Below are 24152 nucleotides of genomic sequence, written 5' to 3'. Positions count from 1 at the left end.
TTACACCTGTCTTGATTTCAAAGGGTTCAGATATCTCTCCCATAAACTTAACCTTTGAGTATGTGTTTGTTAAGGTCTCCTTTATTAGTTGTAATGTCTTGTTATCTGTACCCATTTCTCTAAGGATGTTAAACAATGTGCTCCTATCAACTGAATCATATGCTTTTCGAAAGTCAACAAAAACTGCTACATACTTCTTGCCCCTGGCAACTCTGTCCTTCAGTATTGTCTTAAGGTTCCAAATTTGTTCCACCTCTGCAACTTTATGTTATGTAAATGTAAATAATCTGTAATCTATTCTTGTACCTCTGCAACTTTTATGTTATGTAAATGTACATACACTGTAAGCTATTCTTGTACCTCTGCAACTTTTATGTTATGTAAATGTACATACACTGTAAGCTATTCTTGTACCTCTGCAACTTTTATGTTATGCAAAAGTACATACACTGTAAGCTATTCTTGTACCTCTGCAACTTTTATGTTATGTAAATGTACATACACTGTAAGCTATTCTTGTACCTCTGCAACTTTTATGTTTTGTAAATTTAAATACAGTCAGAAATAATTCTCTGTAATCCTCATATTGATGATGTACATAGTTTATATAGTGTAAAACTTATGTGTTTATATGCTCAACCGTTTACTAATAATCTTAGATACACAAACTATATTTTGATATGTAAGTGCCCGCCAGTATGTAATGTCCTGTACAATTCCTATGTATGAGCCTGCAGGCTCGTTGGAATTAATTGAAATGAATGAATGGAAAACGATTCTGTTACCAACGTCTTTGGATGGGCTTTTGGACAAACATGATAGCTTTTATTACAATATCTGCAGAAATGAACTGTTGTACATTTTCTTTTCCAACACTTGCCATTTTCTGATGGATGCAGCACTTCTGCATCTGTAACTTCTGAAAATGTAACTTCTGCCATAGTCTCAGTCTTATTCATGTCTGTGATAGTACAGAACCTACTGTGGTATGGGTGATGCTGAGTAAAGACATTCCAAGCACAGCTAGTGCATCCAAGTGTTATGAAAGATGCTACTTACACCGATAAGGTCAATTGTGCTGCTGCGCTTTCTGGTCCATTAAGAAAAGCAATTGCAAACTACCTCACTCCTGATCTTGCCTAGTAGCTGTCTCTTTATAACCAATAACCTCTGGGGATCCAACAAGCCTCTGGGCTGATGAAATGAAATGGCGTATGGCTTTTAGTGCCGGGAGTGTCCGAGGACAAGTTTGGCTCACCAGATGCAGGTCTTTTGATTTGACGCTCGTAGGCGACCTGTGCGGCATGATGAGGATGAAATGATGATGAAGACAACACATACACCCAGTCCCAGTGTCAGCGAATCAACCAATTATGGTTAAAATTCCTGACCCTGCTGGGAATCAAACCCGGGACCCCAGCACGCTAACCACTTAGCCATGGAGCCAGACTCTGGGCTGATGACCTGACAGATAGACATTTTCTTTCATTTTAGCTTATTTCCATGAACTTAAAACTGAATTTTTTCATAATTAATACTTGTTATATGGAAGAATAAAATACACTGCTTTTCAGTTACTGTAGAATACATTGTGAAAAATGCTTCAAATGGTGAGGAGATTTTTTCAAAATATTTCAAAAATCCTTACCATCAAAGAAGAAAATGATTGAAGTACCGGTACTTCCTTTTTTTATATTTTGAACATTTGTTATTCCTTAAAATTATAGCTATTAAACCTCAGTTTATTCAGAGTATTCTGGTGAAAAATCATTGGGAATTATATCTAAACAGCTTGTAACATAATCTAGTTAGCACATGCATGAACCACTCTAAATTATGGTCCAATCCATTTTCTGTGTAAAGTGTTGTTCCTGTGGAAAATGTTCTTACAAGTATATTAGCCTACTGACGAAATAGATAAATAATAATAATAATAATAATAATAATAATAATAATAATAATAATAATAATAATAATAATAATAATAATAATAATAATAATAATAATAATAATAATAATAATAATAAATTTTCATGTGGCTATTTCTAGCCGAGTGCAGCCCTTGTAAGGCAGACCCTCCGATGAGGGTGGTCAGCATCTGCCATTTGTAGGTAACTGCGTGTTATTGAGGTGGAGGATAGTGTTATGTGTGGTGTGTGAGTTGCAGACATGTTGGGGACAGCACAAATACCCAACCCCCGGGCCATTGGAATTAACCAATTAAGGTTAAAATCCCCGACCCGGCCGGGAATCGAACCCGGGACCCTCTGAACCGAAGGCCAGTACGCTGACCATTCAGCCAATGAGTTGGACATAATAATAATAATAATAATAATAATAATAATAATAATAATAATAATAATAATAATAATAATAATAATAATAATAATAATAATAATAATAATAATAATATCAGTATGTGTCTGTATTACATACCCTTGCTCCCTTTTCCGCAAAGCACTTTGGAATACATGCATTCGAACTGCCATTACAATTCCGTCCAGGGTAATATACACCGTTAGGGTAGATATCATAGCTGCTGCCACCTCCTCTGCTCTCAGATCGACCGTACAACCCTGAGGACTCGTTGTAGGAGGAACCCCAGAATTGCTGAAACAGAAGAAAATATAGCATAAACATTATGAAATAAACAAACATTTTTGGAAATATTTGTAATGTATCAAACATTTTCAGTCATATATGGAGTAACAGAAGAGAAATGCAGTTAGGCAGAAAAAGCAGGTTTTCCAAGCTGAAGTGAAGAGAAATAAGAAGATTGCATGCCATGAAGGAGATATTAAACTGGATCAGGTGGACTACGTCAAGTACTGTAATTACATCATGTAGCCTACTCTCCCAGGCTTGCAACAAAGTGAGAAATTATGAATCAAAGTGTGATAAAGCTAATTTAACTGAGTTCGTATTTGCAGTCTTCCAAATTTTACAAGAAAATTAGTTGTCTGAAAACAACATCCATACATCTTTCTATTTTCAGGCCGACTTTGCACTTCACAATCTGGAATGTCTTATTAATAAAACGGAGGCATTAATGAGGTTGTAAATAAAGGTTACAGACCTCTTAACATGGTTATGCGAGTATTTTAAGAGTTGTCGTAAGGATATAAAGGAGATTGCATATAGGTCTCTGGTAAGACCCCACTTTAGGTATGGGCCCTGCACCAGGATTACTTGATACGAGACTGTAAAAGCTCCAAATGAAACCAGCATGATTTTTTTCTGGGTTATTTCCCACAAAAGATTAGTGTCATGAAAATGTTGCAAACTTAAGGCTGGGAAAACTTGCAAGCAAGCTGTCAGTGGAGAGATGGCATCTCCAAAATAATCTCCACATTAGTGGACGAATAAGCTTGAATGGAATTTCCACAAGTAGAAGGGATCATAATATGAAGATATAAGTTACTTGGAATTCAAGAGGACAAATTGGGGGCAAATATTTTCTTATTGGAAGAGGAATTAGGAAGTGGAATAATTTATCAAAGGAAATGTTTGATAAATTTACATGGTTTTTGGAATAATTTAAGGAAAGTCTAGATAAACAATTGGTAGGGGTCTGCCACATGGGTGACAGCCCTAAAATGCAGATCACCGACGACTGATCGATGGACCTATGATTTTGCATAGGTGCGCACTTGTGGCCGTAAGTAAAACAACATTCACTAAATAAATTCTGTGAATGAGTACGATCACATTTTATTAGAGCTCTTTGAACTTCAGATACGGCATAGCCTACTCTTTGACTTCGAGTTTTTTTGTGTTCTTGGCTTATCATTCATTATGTAGTTTAATACATTCGTACTTTTATAAACAAAACTACATCTGGTGACCTGCCGACGTGATTGTGCGTACCTAAATAAAAATACCGCAATATTACCGCTTGCATTTACATACAGCACGACGTGTCCAACCTAACCCAACCCAACTTCAAACGACGAAACGAGAATCAGTAGGCTACCGTAGGCTACGGGTACGGAGATATCACGAGTAGCTGTGAAAATACCGCCGTTCTGGAAGAAGAATTTCAAAATATGGATTATTCAGGTAGAATCTCGATTTGTGACCGCAAACATAACCAACCAAAATCGTACGTTCTACACTGTAAAGTTGCCGAATTCATTTAAGAACTCATCTCTAAAACTTTATCACCTATTCCATTCACATATTTTTTAAAAAAAGGCTTACAGAGGACTTTGAAGAATCGGAATCCCATAAGGCCAAAAACCTACGCTCTGAGGCAGAATTACGAGACAAAAGGCCATCCGCATTATTCAAGGAGATGCGTGTCCTTGCGAACTCACAAGTTACAGATGGACTTCTTAAGAACTATATTTCTACAGACTACCCACCAACGCACGATCTGTTTTCGCCGCTAGTCAAGAAATTGGTTTCGATGCAATGGCCGCCATGGCTGACAAAGTCCTAGAAATTACAGCACTTACGTAGGAACAGTAATACGTGGCCGTAGGTGAAAAACAGCGGACACTATAGTGAATGCGTATGATCACATTTTGGTAGTGCTCTTCCATTAACAGATTTAAAAAAGAAACCATCTTATAGAGGAGTTTGAAGAATAGGAGTCCCGTAAGCCGCAAGTATTCTCGTCTTGTTTGACATTCATTATGCAGTTGTTAATAAATTAGTACTTTTATAAACAAGACTACACACTGAATAGAAATACAGTATATCGAGAATTCTATTTTACATTAAACACTTTATACCGCACAGAAAAACGAGATTTGACAACATGAATTGAATTTCTACAAACTTATTTTACTAACACGCAGAGTACTTATTAGGCTATATCAAAAAATGCTATATCGTTTATAATGGTACCTAAAATACTGTAGGCGTATTAATATATTTTATTAGCACACACGAAAATTAAGCCGGATTCCTGTTCAGAATCACTCATTTTGTCATGCGCATAATAGTTGTGATGTCTAAGTTGATCATTCGACCGACTTTCATTTTAATGGATGCCTGCATAAACTCTTTGGTTTAATGTTCCAGAAGAAAAATGAACTTGTGTCTAGCGCCTGACAATGTGAAGCCACTCGGCTACGCTCGGGTGAGATCTGTCGGCTATACTCGGCCGTGCTCGGATGAGATCTGTCGATTATACACGGCCGTGCTCGGGTGACATCTGTCGGCTATGTTCTACTGGCGCACATTAAGATAGTAATGGAATATCAGTGTCCATATATTAGGCAATACCTTCATTACAATTACTAACTAGTATATTTGTTATGGACTTTGTAATATTGAACTTTCCGATAGCAATGGGACACCAGTATTCAAATATTACTACAATATGATAGAAGCTTGAGACATGTTTCGGCATGAGAGATGTCGACAGAGATGGGCGTTGAAGTCAAGCTGGCTAACAAACTACTGTGTATTCTATTCAAGGGATTTCGAACATTTTATAGAATAGTCTCCCAGTTTGTTATATTTCACTTATTCACTAACTGGAAAGCAGGTGGCATAATTTACATTAGATGCCACTGAAGCAGTCAAAGGACAAAGGTTTTCAAGCTTTTACGAGTTACTTTACTTCGCACCGACATAGATAGGTCTAATGGTGACGATGGGATAGAAAAGGGCTAGAAGTGGGAAGGAAGCGGTCGTGCACTTAATTAAGGTACAGCCCCAACATTTGCTTGGTATGAAAATGGGAAAGCATGGAAAACCACCTTCAAGGCTGCCAACAGTGGGGTTCTAACCACTATCTCCCGAATACAAGCTCACTGCTGCGCGCCTTTAACCGCACGGCCAACTCTCTCGGTGGTTTTCAAGTTCTTCGAATAGTAACCGATAATTACCAGGTTAATATTTCAATGTTCGAAACATTATGTGGGGGACGTGGCACTTTTGAAGCATGAAATAATACATCCATCCGGTAATGGAAGGTCACTATTTCTTTGTTATGACTCTAGTCACTTTTTGTATCGCTTCTGACAATCTCTGATTTTCTTATTGCAGCTTCCTCGAAATGAATTGCTAAACTGCTCCACTCTCATGAAAGACAAATTCACGAGAGAAATATAATGTGGCACTTGTAATGATGGGCATTCATAGTTCTATTTAGAAATATTTTTAAAGCCACCTTTAATTAACATTGCCACAAATTATTTACAGAAGTGCGAGCGATTTATACAATTCAATAGAAACCTCTCAACAGGAAGATTTTAAAACTTCAGTGAGATCTATGAAACATACGCAGCGTTAATATGGTAACTTTTTATTAATTTACCTACTGTACTTTCAAAAACCTTAGCATACTGGAGTTGCATGGTTGGTTTAAGAAGTAGCGTAGGAATTAAGATTTGTAAATATCGGTGTGAGGTATAATGGGATTTAAGATTCAAATACTTAATTTCTACGAGCTGTGCGCATTTGAAAGTTGAGGAAGTAGGGCAATGTAGGGAGCTTAACTGCAAACGTGGTGGGTGATTGTCGAACAATTAGCTTGCCGACACGGCCGACTTGATGCGTCGCTCTAGGGCGCAGGGAGGGATCCAGTCGGCCGTGTTGCCGACTACCATCAGCTGCTTACCTGCCGGCCATATTGCATTTCATAGGTGACGGACCGAACTTAGCCGAGTTACTCCGAGTGGCTGCACATTGTCAGGCGCTAGACATAAGTGAAAAATGAAAGCATAACCTTTTATTTGATTAAATAGCCGGTTTCGCATTTATATCACATTTTAGCATACGGTACATTTCGGGTTTTAAAAATCTCGTTTACAGAACACATTAAAAAGAGGTTTGCTGGTCGTGGAAAATGGAAAAGAAGGTACCAGCCTTTATAAGTATTTCGTGTAATATCGCAATTGCGAAAATTCACCACTGCTAGACATAGGGTAACATACCACGAGATTTTTGTTTACAAGGAGCCTTTCCACAAACGAATGAACCCTTAACCGAGTCTACGTGAAGAGATAACGGCATAGTTATCGTTTAGAGTGAAACCAGCAAACCTCTTTTAAAGGTAAGGTCGCCCTAGTAAACATATGTCTGCTGTTGAATACAGGCGAGCAGAGGAATGCTGGGTCATGCAATGGTGCTAACCATTAATCTTGACTGGGGTGTGACAGCTTCATTTCTCATGATCACAAGCTTTACTCTACGATACCCTCTTCAGCGATCAGTGTGTAAACATGATCATTTTAACTAGACAAACTAACAACGATTTGTGCGACTCATTGGCTGAATGGTCAGCGTTGAGACCTTCGGTTCAGAGAACCCGGGTTCGATTCTCGGCCGGGTTAGGGACTTTAATCGCGTTTGATGAATTCTTCTGACCCGGGGACTAGGTATTTGTTTCAACACCGTCCTCTTCATATTCAGACACTACACTACCAACCACCAAAGAAACACGCAATAGTGATTATAATACATCCCTCCACATAAAGTTGGCCTCAGCAAGGGCATCTGGCCGTAAAACAGGGCCAAATCCACACGTGCTACACAGTTCTCACCCGCTCCCCCCACGAATGTGGGAAAAGCGGTAATAGTGGAAGAAGAAGAAACAACTATTTCTTTGTGTTCAGATTTTTAGCAGAGGATTGGTTACGTCGGTTCATAATTTTTAAGAATCGAACGGGACTGTTCCGGGGTTACGACCGCAAGTTTTGACGTATAATACGTACCGCGTGATTGATATATATAGAAGTCAGTATGGGTTTTAACTTTTACTATTGACATTGTAGTGTATTTCTTAATTCTAAACAAATGTACATATCTTCAAAACAAAGTCGATGTACCATGGGTCTGCGATATGAGACGTAGCAAACATATGGTGATACTGAATATGGATGCTCAGCCGCCTTGAATTTGAGACGCTTCCGATAAGCCTTGTAACGGTCGACGTCCTTAACTTGCTTCCGATAAGCCTTGTAACGGTCGACGTCCTTAACTTGCTTCTGATAAGCCTTGTAACGCTCGACGACCTTGACTTTGAGAGGCTCCCAATTAGGCTTGTAACGCTCGACGATCTTGACTTTGAGAGGCTCCCAATTACCCTTGTAACGCTCGACGAGCTTGACTTTGAGAGGCTCCCAATTAGGCTTGTAACGCTCGACGTCCTTGACTTTCAGACGCTCCCGATAACCTTTGTAACGCTCGAGTCTTTAACTTGCTCGTGGAAACCGTTGTAACGCCCGACGTCTTTAACATGCTCCTGATAACGTTTTTAACGCCCGAAGGCTTTAACTTGCTCCGGATAAGCCTTGTAACGCTCGACGTCCTTGACTTTGAAACGCTCCCAGTAATCCTTGTAAAGTCCGACGTCTTTAACTTGCTCCTGATAAGCCGTTTGACGCTCGACGTCCTTGATTTTTAGACGTTCCTGATTAGCCTTGTAACACTCGATGTCCTTGACTATGAAGCGCTTCCGATAAGCCTGAGACGTTCGACATTGGTGATATTGAACATGTTGGAATTATGACGAGCCTCTTTATCGTCTTGAACACGTTATGTTTGAAGTCTGTTATTGTCCATATGTCGCAAAATTTTAATAAAGAGACATTTTTCGCACTACAGTTTTCTCAAATGCTCACCGGCTGTTTATTTTTGCCATATATTTGTAGAACTCAGAGAGACGAATGAAACGATACCACGTCGCAGTTCTGAGCTACACTGTTAGTTGAGTAGCATGGCGATTTTAGTATCTCAAGATGACTGCGCTGTTGCACCACCTGATGACGTTATACCACCCTCTGTGGGTGTAGTATCCACGGTATCCCCTGCCTATCGTAAGAGGCGACTGAAAGGGGGACCAAGAGCTCTGAACTTTTGAGCCTCAGGGGCTCTGAACTGTGGAGCGTGGGTTGGCAACCACGGGGCCCTCAGCTGAGTCCTGGCATTGCTTCCACTTACTTATGCCAAGCTCCTCACTTTCATCTATCCTATCCGACCTCCCTTGGTCAACTCTTGTTCTTTTCCGACCCCGACGCTATTAGGTTTGCGAGGGCTAGGGAGTCTTTCATTTTCACGCCCTTCGTGGCCCTTGTCTTCTTTTGGCCGATATCTTCATTTTTCGAAGTGTCGGACCCCTTCCCCTATTTCCCTCTGATTAGTGTTAGATAGAGGATGGTTGCCTAGTTGTACTTCCTCTTAAAACAATAATCACCACCACCACCTCTGAACTTTTGAGCGTGGGTTGGCGACCCCGTTCCCCTAGCTGAGCCTGGTATTGTTTCACTTACATGTGACAGTCTTCTCCCTTTCATCTTTCCTATCCGACCTCTCTTGGACAACTCTTTCGATTCTAATGACATTACGTTTACGAGCTGCAAGTCTTTCGTCTTAACGCCTTTCATGGTTCTTTCCTTTCTCTTCGAAGGGTCGGACTTCTCCTCTTTTCACCGATGAATAATTACGAGAGAATGCTCATCACGTTGACGTTTTTCTTAAAACAATCATCATCATCATCACTCTATCTGTGAATTCGTTGTAGGATAAGTTTGTACTGAGCACAAGATTTGAAATATTCTCCTCTACAACATTTGTTGTGTAGCATTTATCGATAGAACCAGTATTAATGGAGATATTTGAGAATTAATTTTAAGACCTCCCGAACTTCTACCCAGATTGAATGAAATTATTTGTAGCCTAGATTGTAGTGCCTATGTACGTACGTACAGACAGACAAATATGCCAAAAACAACAACAACTAAAAACTGCATTTCCTTCTGATTTAAAAATTTAAACATTCAAACCACAGTACAGACAAAAACTCCTACTTTATTTTGATAATAGAAGATCGATTACTAACATTTGTGTTAACTAAGGACTTATAAATACTAAGGGCATATAACATATATTTCTGTTTAATCTGTTTGATATACCTATACAGAAAATGATTAGCGGTTCTGTTCTAATCTTATTATCATTCTGATTCCAAGCTTGCATCAAAAATACCGTAAGTTGATGCAAACTAATTCTTTTCTTTGTTAAAGAGACTTTATAGAGGTTTTGCGGGAGCGGAAATATTTTATTTTCTCAGATTCAAAATATAGTTATTCAAAGTCCCTGTAGTGTATACAGAATTGGATACGTAACAATCTTGTACTTTGGCATACAAGGTGTGTCAATAGTTACGGGATACATCAGCACGTCCGGGATTCATTGCGACGGCGTGTTGACGCATGTGTCAATACTGACGGAGGGCATTTTGAACATTCCGTGTGAAGAACAGTTTCAAGAATTATTTGAAGTCTGCAGTAATGTGGATTAAGCCAAGTTTTACGGTCGGATGCCCTTTCAGATGCCAAATGTATGTAGAGGGATGCATTTAAAGTACGTCTTTGTGTGGTGGTAGTTGAGTGTATGTATGAAGACAATCAGAAACACGCATTTTCCGAGCCAGAGGAATTAACTAGGCGTCTCTAAAATCCTCCGCCCTACTGGCAATGGAACCCAGGACCCTCTAAAGCGAAAACTACTACGCTGACCATTCATCTATGGATCCGGACTCAATTATGTGCGCGTACGTTATTTTATATTAATGGATTGAGATCCCACGTGAAAAAAAAAATCCTGGACACGCGCTTGTTGTATAAATAGAACATGTAGACGTGTGTCATATTTGCTACTTTGCTCAGATGAGAGAGGGAGATCCAGACATTACAAGGATGCTAGAGGTACTTAGGTCTAGCCAGCGAACCACTTAAGCACGGCCGCATATTTTTAAGCTGGCTCTTTTCAAACGCTCGTGTTTCATCAACTTGCTTCCATGCTAATTAATTGTTACTATTTCTGATCCCATACGCTCATTACCCTGCCCTACACCAACATGTTAACAACAGGTTAAACATTGATGAAGCATATGAACCGTTTAGTTTCAAGGACAGATACCGTACTGGACTATATTTTTAGGAGAAACATACCACATTGTAACTCAGTTGTACTAACCTCACCCAGTGCTGCTTAGTAAATAGCAACGAGGAATTTACCCTGGATTTAACTGGAAAAATGTAATTTTTAATCATTTTTGTTTAGCGGAGATTTTATGTACCTTTTTTTAAAATTTGCTTTACGTCACACCGACATAAATAGGTCTTATTGTTACGATGGCATAGGAAAGGGCTAGGAGTTGGAAGGAAGGAACCTTATTTAAGGTACATTTTGTCTGGTGTGAAAATGGGAAACCACAGAAAACCATCTTCAGGGCTGCCGACAGTGGGGTTTGGTTAGGGATTGGAATAACTTACCAAGGAAGATGTTCAATAAATTTCCAATCTCATTGAAATCATTTAAGAAAAGGCTAGGAAAACAACAGATAGAGAATCTGCCACCTGGGCGACTGCACTAAATGCAGATCAGTATTGATTGATTGACCCAGTATCTTCCGAGTGCTAGCTCACAGCTGCGCGCCCCTAACCGCACGGCCAACTTGCTCGGTACTCCTACTACTAAAATGTTTTCATTCCTCCCCTGAAGGGGGAGTCGGGCCTCTTAGACGATGACGCCATCTCTCAGGCCGGGAGATTTGTTACGGTGAAGGTGAGGGGGTTGGCGGCCGTGGCCTATACTAGGAACTGTCCCGGCATTCGCCTTAGTGCAGGAGAATGGACAACCACGGAAAACCATTCTCAGGACAGCCGACGGTTGGGGCCAGTCGTGAGGTCCAGCCCTGTCCCGTCTCCCTAATGCAGAGGCGTAGAGCCACGGTAGAGCCGTGGCCACCGCTCCTCTGCTTGGTTGGCCGGTCAGAGTGCAGAGCTGTTGGACCACAGGCCAGCCGTGGCCACTTATGGGCCGAGACCCACTCTGCATTCTTGCTCAATATTTAGCGGAGAATTTAGGTATGGAAAAGTGAATTAGTAACACGTTGGTTAATAATTTAGAAACGTTAATGCAGCTGGAATTTCGGCATTTCTCGTAGGCACCGCCTCGGCTTTTCCCATTAATTCCAGTGCTTCGAGAAGAGGTTCAGGATAAGGAGCAGGGTGAGGCTGCTAACGTCTAGGCTTGAAGTAAAACTAGTCTGGTGTCTCAGGAGGGGAGGGGGAAGGCGGGGGAGGTAGTTTTGACGGGTAATACGTTACCGTGTGCGTTTTTTGTTCTGATTTCTGTGTTTTGCCTGAAGTGCTCTTTCGATGTAAGGGCAGCCAGGGTACGAAGTGACGTGATTTCGGTGGCAATTGACACACTTCGCCTGATTCCTTGGTACCTTGCAGTCTGTGTGGTGTTGATGACTTACAACACATGTTGTAGCGGGTGCGTCCTGTGCATAGGGCAGCAGGATAGTTTAGCTTAAGGCAGTTGAAGCCATTGCGGTGAGTGTAGTAGTATGGTGTGTTGTGGGCCCCTGAGGCGGAGGTGTGGTGCATGTGGGTATTTTGGTTCTCAGTGGTTTGTGCGGGAGGCGAGGGGTGGGGATCGAGACTGTGAGATGTTTTATCTGTGTGGATTTATTTTCTGTTTGGTTGGGGTGGAGTTAAGTTTCCTGGGTTTGATGTTTGGTTTTGTAGATCTGCCTTGTATATGCCATGATACTAGCTTGCATTACTCTCCCCGCTCCAGGCGCGCTAAATGTTCCCGGGTCAGGGTTGTCGCATCCGGGAGATAGTGGGTTCGAATCCCACTGTCGGCAGCCCTGAAGATGGTTTTCTGTGGTTTCCCTTTTTCACACCAGGCAAATGCTGGGGCTGTACCTTAGTTAAGGTCAGGGCCACTTCCTTCCCATTCCTAGACCTTTCCTGTCCCATCGTCGCCGTAAGACCTATCTGTGTCGGTGCGACGGTTGGCTCATCGGTGTTTAGTGTAAGTTTCTGGACCCCAGTCTATGTTTCTTTTTTTTTTTTTTTTGCTTTACGTCGCACCGACACAGATAGGTCTTACGGCGACGATGGGACAGGAAAGGTCTAGGAATGGGAAGGAAGTGGCCCTGACCTTAACTAAGGTACAGCCCCAGCATTTGCCTGGTGTGAAAAAGGGAAACCACAGAAAACCATCTTCAGGGCTGCCGACAGTGGGATTCGAACCCTCTATCTACCGGATGCGAGCTCACAGCTGCGCGCCCCTAATCGCACGGCCAACTCACCCGGTCAGTCTATGTTTAATAATCTTCATATTATTAGACCATCTCAGATTGTCATCAGTATACTGTCGTTTTGATCTAGTGTACGTTGACCAATACATATAACGTATGTATCAGCCTGTTTCATATAAACAACCCTCATTTGTCTTCTGGTAGGGGCTGGAACAAATTCATTACTTTTATTTTCTTCAGTCTCATCCTTGGCTTTGCCAATTTGAAAGTGATTCAGGGATGAGCGATGCTAGTATTGCTATTCCTTTCGCAGCCAGTTCCTGTGGAGAACCGTGCATATGTGTGGTTCATGTGTTGTGTTTGTGTGTAATTTTCAGTAGATTTCTGCGAACTAGGTGAAACAGCACCGTTTGCCTGGGTAAGGAAGACAAACAGGAAACTACCCCACTCTGTACGCCTCCTCAGTGACGATAATCTGTGATAAGAAGTGGTAAATCTGTGGAGAATCCAACAAACCTTGAGGCTGAGGAGTCAATATACTGCATATACAGCGTTTTATTTTCACAACTAATTTCCTCTTGCTATGGTGAGGTTCTTTATGATTGATCCTCATTTGTGATTCATAGTAGATATTCAAAGTATGTACCGGTATTTGATGTTCTTTCACCGGCTACTAGATGGTTTAAGAAACTTGAGAAGCGGTTTGAATTACACGAAGAGAATTTGGCAGTATTGGTCAGTATATCTGAGAAACACTTAGGGGACGGTTTTAAGTAAGTGCCCGAATACTTTTGGTCACGTAATGTAGCCTACATTGTAAGCATGTATTAGATGGAAGAGAGAATTCCTCGTTATTTCAGAACGTTTCAGTGGTGGCTGGGCAACTTTAGCTGTGAAATATTATTTTCGCTGTTGATAAGCTATGTCGTTCTTGTTACTGAGACCGTACTCTAAATGACAAAACGTAATAAAAGTTACGGTGAAATATAAACATCTCAAGTCATGGCAGACTTAGTACCACTGTCCTTCCTTCCACATTAGACCTACAGTACATACGGCGTGTAACACTAACACACGTTCCCATGTTTACAGCGACTTTTAACACTTCATTAGGTCTGTGTACAAAATCCTGTAACACACCCTAAAAAAGAAAAAAGAAAAAAAAAAAGGCTTGCTGTGCCTAAGACGTTATTTTTACTTAACAATGGGCGCGTTATTTTCAACCAATAGGTGACCATGTACAATGATTCTGTACCAAAATATGTATGAATGCATCGCGTACTCTAGATTAATACCAGAATATTAATTTCTGGCCACCTCTGTGGTGTAGTGGTTAGTGTAATTAGCTGCCACCCCCCGCAGGCCCGGGTTCGATTTTCGGCTCTGCCAAGAAATTTGAAAAGTGGTACGAGGGCTGGAACGGGGTCCACTCAGCATCGGGAGGTCAACTGAGTAGAGGGAGGTTTGATTCCCACCTCAACCATCTCGAAGTGGTTTTCCGTGGTTTCCCAGGCAAATGCCGGGATGGTACCTAACTCAAGGCCATGGCTGCTTCCTTTCCCTCTTCCTTGTCTATCCCTCCCTATCTCCCTCCCCCCCCACAAGGCCCCTGTTCATCATAGTAGGTGCGGCCGCCTGGGTGAGGTACTGGCCATCCTCCTCAGTTGTATACCCCGACCCAATATCTCACGTTCCAGGACACTGCCCTTGAGGCGGTAGAGGTGGGATCCATCGCATAGTCCGAGGGAAAATCCAACCATGGAGGGTTAGATTCCCACCTCAGCCATCCTCGAAGTGGTTTTCCATGGTTTCCCACTTCTCCTCCAGACAAATGCCAGGATGGTACCTAACTTAAGGCCACGGCTGCTTCCTTTAAACATTCGACTTCGACACTGCAGCAACCCACAAGAAAGTAGTCTTTAACTGGAGAGAGGTTCTGCTGTAGTCTCTTCTAATTAACATTGTAGTGCTACGAAGCTTCACGCACGGTAGAGAAGAAAGAATGAATATTCACTTCTGGCTTAGCTACTAGATGTTCCAATTTTCAGATAAAATTCTGCGATCCTCTTTCGAATATAGGTAGGACACAAAAAAGTCCTGCATTTAGAAAATAAAGGTCCCTTTAATATTGTTGTCATCCCTTGTAACGTTGGAATCTTTTTTTTAAAAGTATTTTAGTGTCCATTTAATTTACGCAACAATACGCGTTTGAACTTTCACGCATTAACACGCTGCGCTGCCGACAGTTGGAACCTAGAACAACGAACATAAAGTTAGATTACCGAATGTGAAGTTCCTAGCACTAAAATGTGAAATACCGAGCTCGATAGCTGCAGTCGCTTAAGTGCGGCCAGTATCCAGTATTCGGGAGATAGATGGTTCGAACCCCACTGTCGGCAGCCCTGAAGATGGTTTTCCGTGGTTTCCCATTTTCACGCCAGGCAAATGCTGGGGCTGTACCTTAATTAAGGCCACGGCCGCTTCCTTCCCAGTCCTAGCCCTTTCCTGTCCCATCGTCGCCAGAAGACCTATCTGTGTCGGTGCGACGTAAAGCCCATAGCAAAAAAAAAAAAAGTGAAATAGAAGAGAATACATTAGAACCTACCTGGGGTGCTGCATTGTCGAAGTCGAATGTTTAAATTGAAAGTGATGATGAAATTGACAGTCCAAATGTCAATGGTGGCAAACCACATTTGAAAATTCGTTCTTCTCCAGTGTGCAAAAGAATGAAAAGGTGAGTAAATTGAGGAAATCATGGATGTCTAGTTATTATTGGATAGATAAGGGGAAAATGAATATTTTGCCAAGTTGAAGGTTTGTGAAAGCCAATTTATCGTTGGTCATGGAGGTAGGTAGGATATTTCCTAACGCTCATAACACTGATTTATTTTTTTCTTGCTACTTGTTTAACGTCGTGCTAACAGACTGAAGGTTTCCGGGGTGACGGAAGGATGGAAAAGGCTAGTATTGGGAAAGTAGCAGCCATGGCCTTAATTAAGGCACAGTCCCAGAATTTTCCTGGTGTAAAAAATGGGAAAATATAGAAAACCACATTCAGGGCTACCGACTGTGGAATTCGAACCCACTATCTCCCGAATGCAAGATCACAGCTGCGCGACCCTAACCGCACCGCCAACTCGCTCGGTAATACCGATGTTTATCAGAAAAGCACGGCTGAGAGAGAAGTTCAACAACAAAAAATCATTATTTATTAGAGTGGTATAAATAAAGAAACTGACAATACAATCGAATTCAACATAATTTTTCTGATGTCTGTGTTGGCCAATCTCATAGCTATTTAGGCCTATTCGCATATTGTGCAATATCTTTATTTCTGTCAATATATTCCTTAAGAGCAAACTTCAGTTCTCCCCGCCCACTTTATTAATTTTAGGAGCAGGATATGAAACGTTGAAAAGTGTAAGGAATTGTAAGTGCCTACCTAACTAGTGGTATTTGAAGGGGCTTAAAATATGCCAGCTACGTATCGGTAGATTTACGGACGCGTAAAAGAACTTTTGCGTCACATTATTCTGGCACTCGGCGACACCATAAAAGTAGTTAGTGGGATTTAAAACCAATAATATTATCCATACTAGCCAATACAGGCAGGATGGCAAATGTATATACTTTTCACTGTCAACACGCGCAATATTTCACAAGTAGAAACACTTATACACGTATCTCCATGTCTCGAATTTTCGAAGTACTTTCTATGACATCCCACTAGTCCGAGGTTTTAAGGTAGATGAAGACATTTTTGGAAGTAGCTTCTCCTGTGAGCGGAGGTGGTAGAATACATCCACGGTATCCCCTGCCTGTTGTAAGAGGTGACTAAAGGGGGCTCTTATCTTGAGAGTGTGGGTTGGTGATCATAGGGCTTCAAACCGACTGGCATTGCTTCAACTTACTTGTAGCAGACTCCTCACTGTCAATTTTCCTATCCGACCTCTCTTCTCTGACCTCGACGGTGTTAGGTTTGCGAGGTCTACGATGTCCTTCATTTTGATGTCTTTTGTGGCCATTGTCTTTCCTTTCGATGCCTCCATTCTTCGAAGGGTCGAATACCCAAAACCCCAACCCCATGCCACTACAGCCCTTGAAGGGCCTTGGCCTACCAAGCGACCGCTGATCAGCCCGAAGGCCTGCAGATTACCTCTCCCATATTTCTTCTGATTAGTACAAAGAGGAAATGGTTGACCAGTTGTACTTCCTCTTTAAATAGCGCCACCATCTGGAAGTAGCCCGAATCCATTACAAAATGTTGGTTGCGTGCTCCACGATTTCCTTGCTTCGAATTATTCCAAGCCGTGTCGACGGTGACGACACTCTGCGAGAGCTGGAGGGTGCGCGCCAGAACCTCGTGTGAGGTCTAGATGAGCCCACGTGTTCTTTACACGTCTTTCCTGGGCTGCAATTATATTTCACCTCACTCCATGTATCTCATATGGCTCTGGAATAACCTTGTCACACAGACAATGGGCTGCAGAAATATAAAAAAATACGCGTTCGATCAGTTGTGAAACGAGGCGACTTTTAAACGATCACTAGCCGGTTGTAGAACTTCCCTTATAGGGTTCACGAATGGTTGGGGTATTTCCGATACAGAGATCTGCATAGGAATAAGACTAGCCATCGGATGTTTTTCTGCCACCTAATTTAGTATCGAGAAAGAAATCACGCAAGATCCCAGGAACTAAATACTAAGTCTAGATTTTTGAAAAATTGCCCAATTTTGGGTACCAGGAAAGGGAAATTTTGTTCCGGAACATTTGGTGAGGAGAAACAACTGATAATGGTTTTTCGTTATTTTCTACATTGTGAACCGTGACGTTAAATTTTATTTTTAACTTCCCGAGCGTTTCTTTTACAAATTAAATGTTTTGTAACATAACAAATGTTCAGAAAGTGTTTGTTCTCGGTGAAAATACTGATGGAGGTAAATGAAAGAAATGGCGGTGTTATCAAAACACGACATGTAAACTATTTGACTAATTTTAAAAGAAGTGGAATCATCTAGACGCATAGTAAAATCTGTTCATAAAGTGATGTTGTTTGATTCATCAGTCCATAGACTAGTTTGATGCAGCTCTCCATGCCACTCTATCCTGTGCTAACGTTTTCATTTCTATGTAACCAATTCATCCTACGTCTACTATAATCTGCTTGTCTATTCATACCCTGGTCTACTCTTACCATTCTTACCACCTACACTTCCCTCAAAAACCAACTGTCTTAAGATATGTCCTATCATTCTATCTCTTCGTATCGTCAAAGTTAGCCAAATCGATCTCCTCTCACCAATTCGATTCAGTACCTCTTCATTCGTGATTCGATTTACACTACTCACCTTACCTTCAGAATTCCTCTGTAGCACCACATTTCAAAAGCTTCTATTCTCTTTCTTTCTAAGCTAGTTATCGTCCATGTTTCACGCTCCAGTCGAAAGTCTTCTAAACATCTTTCTAATTCCTATATCAATGTTCCACGTGAGCAAATTTATTTTCTTAAGAAAGACCTTCCTTGCGTGTGCTAGTCTGCACTTTATGTCCTCCTTACTTCTGTCATCGTTAGTTATTTTACTACCTAAGTAACAATATTCTTCTACTTCCTTTAAGACTTCATTTCCTAATCTAATATTTCCTGCATCACCTGACTTCGTTCGACTGCACTCAAATACTTTGTTTTGGACTTATTTATTTTCATCTTGTACTCCTTTCCCAAAGACTATTAATAATAATAATAATAATAATAATAATAATAATAATAATAATAATAATAATAATAATAATAATAATAATGATTAACACAGCAACGATTTAGTCTTGTACGAATTCATTCCTGGTAATGGAACTTGTCGGCCAATAGCTAACAGTCGATTTAGGCCTGGATTTGGTTTCAGATTCCTTATTTTTTGATGGGTTGGGGGGAGAAGAAGGGGTGTGATATCCGAGTGGCATCGTAACTGGTTTCTCATCAAGGCGGCCACAGACTGAATCCCAGACATGCACGTGTGTTTATTGACATAAAAAGTCACTTCCGTAGAGTTTGGATTCCACATAAAATCGACGTCCAGTAGTTACGATAACGGTAACTCCCGTCACGTTGAACTATAAGCTTACTTTCTTTTTTAAATCGTATTTTCTAGAATGGTAAAAAGAGAAAAACAGCTTAAAACTGTGGGCCATATTCTTGCACGGATCTGCGATGTTTGCCGACACAAATGGCAGGAGTCCTTCTACAGCCCTTCTAACTGAAGAGTGCTGCGGGCAGTATGTATGTTCTCCCAGGCGTTTCCCGTGGCAAGATGTGACAAGATTCAACACCTGTTCTTTGTCAGAAATGGAAAGCTAGTTCATTCATATTGACATCAATATGTCTATGAATTGGGGATCATCCGAAAACTTGTGTAACGAAATAGTGTCATGTAAAATAATGTGTGACGCGATGTTACCTTGCAGTAGTGCTTTGAGAGCTGCACAGGCCGTGGATCTGTGTGCCATGGCCATCTGTCAATATTTCACATCACAGTCTTCACGGTTGCTAGGTACATCACATCACAGTACACATTTTATTGAAAGACATATGTTGGTGGTGGTGGGGACAACCATCCTCTAAGACATGTTGGCCGGCAGGGTAGGGGAGGTGGTGATATACAATTCCTAACCACTAGATTGCGCGCCAAAAGCCTGGATTCAATTCCAAACCTCTCCACATTGTCCATAATATGAAGTGACGGCGCATGACGCTGTAGTTAGTGATTGGTCCATCGGCTGGAGACGTAAAGCCTTGAGCAGACCCCATGGTGCTATTCGACAGGAGTGTGCTATGCGCCGGCACCGGGTTTCAATCTCTCCCCTCGTTTCATCACATTAACTCCTCTGATGAGGTTGATGTCGGGAATCGAACCCGGGACCCTCTGAACCGAAGGCCAGTACGCTGAACATTCAAGTCAGGAACCGAATTCTACAAAAATGAGAGTAATTATACTGTAATTAAATTTAAATTATTTAATATCGCAAGATTTATGTAAATTAATTAGGAGCGCTTTACCAAGCGTGTGTCGGTACTCGAAGACAGACGCAGCAAAATTCCACACAATTGTTATTGTTATTATACATGAGATATAATCTCTAACTTTCGTACAACAGTAAGAATTCACATGACGTTCTGTAACCACTGCCATAGTGTAATATACTACCAAAAGTACAATTACTACGAGTACAATGTGTTTCACATTATGTCTGTACGTCATCCTACATCCGAGAGTGTTCACATGCGATAACTCCGTTGCACTGGATTTCAGCACGCTAAAGAACTCCTGCGGAACAACATTCCGACAAACCAGCGACTCTTAAATCCTATAGCGCCGGGCTGAGTGGCTCAGATGGTTGAGGCACTGGCCTTCTGATCACAACTTGGCAGGTCCTATCCTGGCTCAGTCTGACAGTATTTGAATAGCTTCTGATTTTTTCAGGTGAAAATTCCAAATCGGGATCTATACGGATTCGAATCTGAACTTCCCTTAAGGAAATCCAGAAATAAATCATTCTGGCCCACCCCCACCCCTTCCGCCAATTCTTTTAACATTAATAAAATATATGGTACGCGTGTAAGTGCGAAATTTACCAATGTTCCTCAAAACAAGAAATCGGTCCTACATTTTCCATCCACCATAAGCCCTCGTTGTGCTGCACCCTCTAAAATGCTATGGGATATGTTAATCACCTGATAATTCACGGGTACGGAGAAGCAGGATATGAGGGGAACCCATCAAAACTTAATTTGAGCGTAGGTGTCAATTTACATATAAACGTTATGACGGCATTAATAGCGTCACTGCACTCATTGTGGTATGCATAATACAAGACGCGACTGGAATAGCAGAGCAGATAATGACGTCACCCGTAAACACTCGTTTGATAGCGAGGTAAAAAGACAAGCTTGCATTATGCAAACACAGTGCTGAACATTCTTCCTCCCGAGCGTGTGTTATAAAACATTTGTCTCTGCGAGATAAAATGAAACAGGTTTATCTTTACTTTCCGTGTGTAATTTGTATGTGATACTGTACATCAGAGAACACTGGAATAAAATCTGTGGTGAAGCGAATAGTGTTATAGATGGGATGAGTGGCTTAGACGGTTGAGGCGCTGGCCTTCTGACCCCAACTTGTCAGTTTAGATTCTTGCTCAGTCCGGTGGTATTTGAAGGTGCTCTAATACGTCAACCTACTGTCGGTAGATTTACTGGCACTCCTACGAGACTACATTCCGGCACCTCGGCGTCTCCGAAAACCGTAAAAGTAGTAAGTGGGACGTAAAGCCTTTATTATTATTATTATTATTATTATTATTATTATTATTATTATTATTATTATTATTATTATTATTATTATTATTATTATTCCCATCCTCGCCGCTAGATAGGGCTTCATTAATTCCATTCCTGACCCGGTCGAATGACTGGAAACAGGCTGTGGATTCTCATTTTTTCATTATTATTATTATTATTATTATTATTATTATTATTATTATTATTATTATTATTATTATTATTATTATTAATCGTGTTATAGAGGGTAGGCCCTAAGCTGCGAATTCAAATACCGCGTTTTCTCGCGTAATTTGTCCCTTTTTTCGAAAAAAGTCACTGTTAAAATAGAGGGAGAAAGTATTCGTGGAGTGGAAATTATGAAAATAGTAGACGTGATATTAACTTTTGTCGTGTCAAGAAAACAAGCTTAATTTCTTTAGGTTTCGCAGAGAACTTTGCTCCGCGTCTTCGTAAGAAAATCTCACTGTCTACGAGGAAGAAGACGGGGAGCAAAGTCCACAATTACGGACCGTGAAAGCATCAGTTTAAACCAGGGTGCGAAATCAGAAATAAATGGTGGTGGTGGTGGGGGGGGGGCAGGGACATAGGGCTTAACTACTAGTGTTTATTCAGATAGTATTTCACGGGGGGTGGGGAGTTAAATTTCTCATGTAATTTAATTACCCCCTCTCCCCCAGACAAATGTAGATTGTAGCTCTTCCTTTTGAATTTTGAATTTTGTTGTTATAACGAGAATGATAAACAATAGAACATCATTCCAATCAGCTGAGAAGTATTGAGATACTGTCGTTTTCTTACGAAAGGCCAGACGAGGCGCGATTTGTCCTGATTTATTGCTTTATTAGTGGAACCTCCCTCTATCAGGGCTAAGTTTTGACTGAAAATTTTTGTCGGTTTGTACACTGCTTAAGTGAATATTGTCCTATTGGCTACTTACCGGAAACACACCCTCTCCAAGAAGTACAGGAGTGGTGTAAGCTCGAGCTACTTAGAGAAATTACAAAGGAGGAGAGCTTCAAGTAATTTTTTTCCTGGGTTTCGGATGGACTTCTCAGAGTGAAACATGAATAATAGGTTTCAGGTCCGGATTGCCACTGCTGCGTTGTTTTATTGCTGAAGGTCTGGCTGTCACTTGAATTATTGCTGATGTGTTCATAAAAATATGTACAGTAAAAATCATTAATTTCAGTCATAAATTATGTGTTCTACATTTTCCTCATAATTTTATAATGAAAGAATCCCCCCCGGGCAATTTTAGTGTGTGTGTGGGGGGGGACCTTTGAGATAAAATTGTCGGTGGGGGGGAATCCCTCCCTCCCCCCCCCCACGCGATTTCGCACCCTGGTTTAAACATTATGAGAATAGTTCTAACATACCGACATTTATTTTCTTTATTATGAACTCTTTATTCTTCATACATAGCGGTAAATGATAAATACATTTCCATACAGCCTCATGAATAAATCTATTACATGCATGTTGTGAATTATTTCATAATACTTGCTAGTTTTACAATTGGATTTACGTCGCACTGACACAGATAAGTCTTATGGGGACGATGGGACAGGAAGGGCTAGGTGTGGGAAGGAAGCGGTCATGGTCTTAACTAAGGTACAGGCACAGCATTTGACTGACGTGAAAATGGAAAACCACGGAAAACCAACTTCAGGGCGACAGTGGGGTTCGAAACCAATATCTCCCCAGTGGAAGCTCACAGCTGCGTGCCCCTAATCGCACGGCCAACTCGTTCGGTATACTCTCTAGTGAGTGAAAGACTATGTTGATGAAATTATAGCTGAAAGCAGCACTACCAGCACAAAAAAAACCATTATATACGCTCAGTTTTGAATAATTATACAAAACAAACAACACTAAAATGTCATTTAATTGCGTTGGCACAGACATCATCATGTGTTCTACGCACAGGCAGATTTTCACGCGGCAGCTCTCCATACTCTCGTGTCTACTGTCATCCACTTCAGGTTCTTGGAAGTTTCTCCTTCTTTGACGCCCTCTATCATCTTGTACCTTCTCCTTCCTCTCAATCTCCTTCCGTAAACTAATCCTTCCAGTGCTTCCGTTAACAAACACTCTCGTCTTAATCCAGTTTTCTTCATTTCTCTTATAACTTGCATCAATCTTCACTTCTCACCAATTATTTCCAATATTTTCCATTTCTCACTCTTTCCATTGAGCTTATTCTCCTCCACATCCACATCTCAAACGTCTCTAGCCTTTCTTTTTATCTTCTCGATGTCCACGTCTTTGCCCCATGTAATGCCACCTCCAAACAAAGCACATACCAAGCCTCTTTCTCAAATCTTTACCTAATTTGCCGCACAATAATCTCCTCTTCCTACTGAACGCTTCCTTTGCTATAGCATTGCGAATGTTCACCTCCTGATGGCATCTCATATTTGAAAGCTCTTACTTGGCTGATATTAACTTGACCTATCTTGATATTTGCCGGTTTTCTTCCATTACCGATCACCATTCTCTTTGTTTTTGACGTATTGATTCTCATCCCATACTCCTCTCAAGCTTCGTTCATATCCTTTAGCATTTTATTAAAAGTTATTTCCATTTCTGCTACAGTATATGTGTTCAAAATGTATACCATCACATGCCACACATTGTTCATAACATTGGAATTTCTGAAGATTATTGAACATGTTGATGAACAAAGGACACATGAAGAAGACGATATCTTCTCGCGTAATTCGGGAATATTTGCAGATGGCCATCTGTCTTGAAAAACATATTCTTTCAACATGCTTCATATGTAGGCATCTGGGAC

The 24152-nt window shown here is 41.0% G+C and overlaps 1 protein-coding gene across 1 annotated transcript in view; it reads right to left on the bottom strand.

Moving 5' to 3' along the window:
* The window catches only part of Col4a1 (Collagen type IV alpha 1), a 271083-nt gene that overhangs the window by 164065 nt on the left and 82866 nt on the right, over window positions 1–24152 (bottom strand). The window contains exon 3 of the mRNA XM_067151762.2: window positions 2437–2610. Coding sequence (XP_067007863.2) covers window positions 2437–2610 — 174 coding nt within the window. The remainder of the gene's footprint in view (window positions 1–2436; window positions 2611–24152) is intronic.

The sequence above is a fragment of the Anabrus simplex genome, chromosome 7 (assembly GCF_040414725.1).
Source record: "Anabrus simplex isolate iqAnaSimp1 chromosome 7, ASM4041472v1, whole genome shotgun sequence".
NCBI classification, from domain to species: domain Eukaryota; kingdom Metazoa; phylum Arthropoda; class Insecta; order Orthoptera; family Tettigoniidae; genus Anabrus; species Anabrus simplex.
This window is presented reverse-complemented; position numbering and strand designations above follow the sequence as displayed.